Raw genomic sequence first — 3890 nt, 5'->3', positions numbered from 1 at the left:
TCTTTCTCACACACATACCATACACACAAGCTTGTGTACACACACACACACACACACACACACACACACACATACATATAAGTTGCTTTCAGAGAGGGGTCAGAGGATAGAGGAAGTGAACAATATAGGGAAGGACAGGAGAAGGTGAGTGTTTGGCTAGTAACTCAGTCCTTCTGGGATAACCTCTCTGCCCTCAGCTGAGGGAGAGCCGTTCTCCTTCAGCCCCAACATCAGCCTCTTCAATTCCTGAAATTGGAGCAATATCTGAGTGGGAAAGAAGGTGGAGCAATGCCAAATATTGGGTTTGGGAGGTTACCAAGGCAATCCAATCCGAATAAATTATTAATTAAAAATAAATAAAATAATAAGTGGCCCCTGCCTAGGGCAGGGAGGCAATGTTGGCATGATTTGCCTGGGGACTTGGGACAACCTCAGGGTACCTCCAGTTCCTCCTCTCACTCCCTAGCTCGTCTGGAAATTCCAAGGGAGGGGGCAGGCACGTGGAGAACCCAGAGTAGGGCAGATCGTGGTAAGGATCAGAAGCTTTAAATACCCAAATAATCAATTTGGGCATAAGCATGGTGAGGGCTTTAATTCAAGCCTGAAGGGTCTCTTGCCACCTCTCCACGTGTTTGCTTTGTCCAGGATGGAGCAGGATGGGCTGGTCCTTGGCCCACATGGTTCAGGGCATTGGCAATCAGGGCAAAGGTGAATAACGTGGATTGTGAGGGGCCTCAGTCACAGCCTGCAGTTCATAGGGGAGCCCTGTGTCCAGTTCCAGGCTCCGGCGGGAAAAAAGCAGGCGGATGTCTCCATGCAGGCTTAAGCGGCCTGAGCGGGAGCTCCGAAACCTGGGGGAGGAAAGGGTGACCGCAATAAGGATCCAGACAGCAGAGAAGCAAGGAGAGATCCTCTTCGGGGAAGGGATACATGTGTCGGTGAAAGGATGCCTGGGTCTCCCCAGCTGCCCCTGGGCCCTATCCTCACCTGAGGTGCAGCAAGTAGCAGAGGAGACGGTGGGTGGGGCTAGCATTTCCCTCCTCACCCACAGGCACCAAAAAGAGGCGATGGCGCAAGAAGGTCATGTGGGCAGCAGGCATGTCCGAGAAGTCAAAGGTCACAAGGAACATCTTCACCACAGTCTGGTTGGGGTTAAATAAGGTCTGGGGGGCAGGACAAGCAAGGTTGGTAGGGCCAAAGGGCTGTTTTCCTCTCCCCACTCCCGCACCCACTCGCCCTCAGGGAAAACTCACCACTTGGACGGTGCCCACTTTGGGCACGCTGTAACCCTTCCTCCCCAGGGGGCTCAGGTCCACGACGCCCTGGGAAGGCCATAGAGCCATCAGCCTATGGGCATTGGGAGAGCCCTGAATACCCATCCATCTCCACAGTCTCACTCTGGGACCTGGCCCTGTCCCCCACTAGAGTTGTCCCTACTGCCCCGACTCTTTTCTAGGTGAGGAACACCTAAAGAATACCTCATGCCCCCAATCCCTCCTCCTCAAGAGCTGATTTTGGGTTGACATCGGGTCATACCAGAAAGGGGGCCGGGGCATTTTGCTCAGAAACATCAAAGAAGGTGACAGTGACAGGCAGCGTGACATGCTGGGGGCAGTAGGACCCACTAGCTCCAATCTCTGCGGTGAAGCCCTCAATGTGGCCAGATGGTGCAAAGCGTCCTCGAAGCAATGACTCCTAGGGTGGGAAAACACACTCTGAAAGAGATGCCAGCTGTCCTCCTTATCCATCCAAGCCATACTCCACCATCCCACTTCCCCCAAAACTCCCCCATCATGGAATCCAGGGGTAACTACCTCAAAGTTGCCCAACAGGGTACGGCTGATTGCGGGGGTAGGAACAGGGGAGGCACTGGGGGGGCTCAGCAGGTCTGGGCCCTTCTGGAGGCTTCGAAGGGAGCTCCTGGTAGGGCAGGGATACACAGTGGGTTGGCTTGAGGTGTTCTGGGATGTCTGCTCATGCTCTTAGGCCCCACCCTTTACCATTACCCGGGGCTTCTGCCCTGGGGTCCCCTACCCTGGAGTGAGAAAGAGGATTAGAGACTTCTGTCCCCATTTTCCAGGGACAGGACAAAGAGGGAAGCTGGCCACTTACAGCTTCAGGCGACGGGCACCTTTCAGCCTCCGTCCCATAGGACTGCAGTCTGTTGGATCCTATGGAGAACAAAGATTGAAGAAAAGGATTGGGTGGAGGCCAGATATGTTTGGAGAAGGGGGGGCTCATCGCGAGCTCTATAGAAACATTCCCCCGGGCCCTCACCTTTTCCCAAAGGGGAGGAGGATAGGGGGTTAGACAGAAAAGGGGAAGGGGACTTAGAAATACAAATTTCCACTTATAAAATAAGTCACAGGGATATAACGTATAGCATAGGGAAGAGTCATAATGTAATAACTATGCACAGTGACAGATTGGTACTAGACTTATCGTGGTGATTACTTTGTAAGGTATATAAATGTTGCATCACTATGTCGTATAGCTGAAGCTAATATAATACTGTGTCAATTATAATTTAAGATAAATTTTAAAAAATAGTAGACCACCTCCTCTCCTGGCTTACCAGCACAGGCTCCTTGGGCCCAGGCAGCAGGTGGCTCCAGAAGGGTGTGACTTTGGCATCAGAACTGTTGGCAGCAGGAGGGTGACCCAGGGTTCCCCGGCGCTTCTGAGGGGCTGGCCCCTCATCCTCAAAGCTGACATCCAGAGCTTCTCCAGCAGGAAGCAGCCTTCGCTTGGTGGGGCAGGGGCCTGGAGGTCCAGGGCCAGGGGGTGTGTGCTCGGGACTGTGCCCATTGGCAGTGCCAGGGCATTCCCTAGGCCAGGGGCTGCCCCCATTGCCCACCCCAGCCACTGGGCTCTTACACCCTATTTGTGCAAGACTGTGCAAATCAGTGTCAAGTGTGTGCAGCTGGCCTGTAGGGGCTCGCCCTGGGGACTCCCCAAGGGACCCCTGTCCCCCGGGATCTGGGGAAGCCCAGTCTCTGGTGTGCAAAGTATTGCAGGAAGCATTTGATGGGGGCCAGGGGAGACTCTGGGCCCCTGAAGTCCAAGGTGAGGTGGAGCTACCTCCCTGTTCTACAACACACAGGCCATGATGGCAGAAATGCTGGCTGGCCACACCCAGCCCCAGCCCCAGCCCCAGCCCCTCTGGGCCCAATGGCCCCACAGTAGATGGTTCTTCAGGGGGTTGTCCCTCTCTGACCCCCAGCCCAGGGCCTCTCTTCAGCTCCCGGGGACCCTCAGTAAGTGGGGATGACCGTTTCAGGGCCCTGTGAGGCTCAGAGGCACCAGCTGGAGAGGAAAAGATGGATACCTGGTAGACCCTGGGGGATGTCGCCCCTCCTGCTGGGCTGTAGCCCATGAGCAGGCCACCCTGGCGGGCCCCCTGCCTGACTGCAGGCTGTGAAGGGCCAGCCTCTGGCTCTGAGGATGGAGATGGCTCCGCCTGCACGTGGCGCATGAAGACCCCCTTGTGTCAGGGGGGCCCCCCCTCACAGCCTTTATGCTGGGCCTGGGCTGGGGGGTCTGGGGACATCTGTGCAAAAGAAGAGAAAGAAAAAAAGGTGGTCAGAGGAATCCATGAGTTTTCTCCCTCCCAGCTGAGTTTCAGGTCCTTCCCTGGCCTGGAGAGGTGACCTTGAGGGTTAGCGGGGATAAAGGTGTTCAGATCCCTAGATGGATTAATGGAATACAGAAGCCACTCCAGAGCTTCTGAGAGGGTGACATGTTTAGCTCAGGTTTCTTACTGGACCTGCTCCACCTCCCTCTTTCTGGCACTCACCCCGGTGAAGAGGCCTTAAGCCTAGCTGAGTGTTCCCTCTTTCCGACTGATGTCTTGCTCTCCTAGCTTGTAGTCTGGTCCATGCCCGCTGCAC

General features: G+C 55.2%; 1 protein-coding gene across 3 annotated transcripts; it reads right to left on the bottom strand.

Moving 5' to 3' along the window:
- Positions 1 to 573: 573 nt before the first annotated feature.
- On the bottom strand, positions 574 to 3890 carry FAM214B (family with sequence similarity 214 member B). Of its 3 annotated transcripts, XM_006098713.3 has the most exons (8): positions 3797 to 3890; positions 2576 to 3550; positions 2113 to 2171; positions 1815 to 1920; positions 1537 to 1695; positions 1254 to 1322; positions 988 to 1163; positions 574 to 851 (listed from the first exon to the last, which is right to left on the bottom strand). In XM_006098713.3, exons 2-8 carry the CDS (start codon positions 3473 to 3475, stop codon positions 698 to 700), a joined length of 1623 nt encoding a protein of 540 aa, XP_006098775.1. In that variant the 5' UTR covers positions 3476 to 3550; positions 3797 to 3890; the 3' UTR covers positions 574 to 697. The 3 variants fall into 3 exon arrangements, with proteins under 3 accessions (XP_006098775.1, XP_014319807.1, XP_023618246.1); XM_014464321.2 differs by lacking the exon at positions 1254 to 1322; XM_023762478.1 differs by lacking the exon at positions 1254 to 1322 and having other exon boundaries at positions 988 to 1142.

The sequence above is a fragment of the Myotis lucifugus genome, unplaced genomic scaffold (genome assembly GCF_000147115.1).
Source record: "Myotis lucifugus unplaced genomic scaffold, Myoluc2.0 scaffold_246, whole genome shotgun sequence".
Classification (NCBI taxonomy): Eukaryota; Metazoa; Chordata; class Mammalia; order Chiroptera; family Vespertilionidae; genus Myotis; species Myotis lucifugus.
This window is presented reverse-complemented; position numbering and strand designations above follow the sequence as displayed.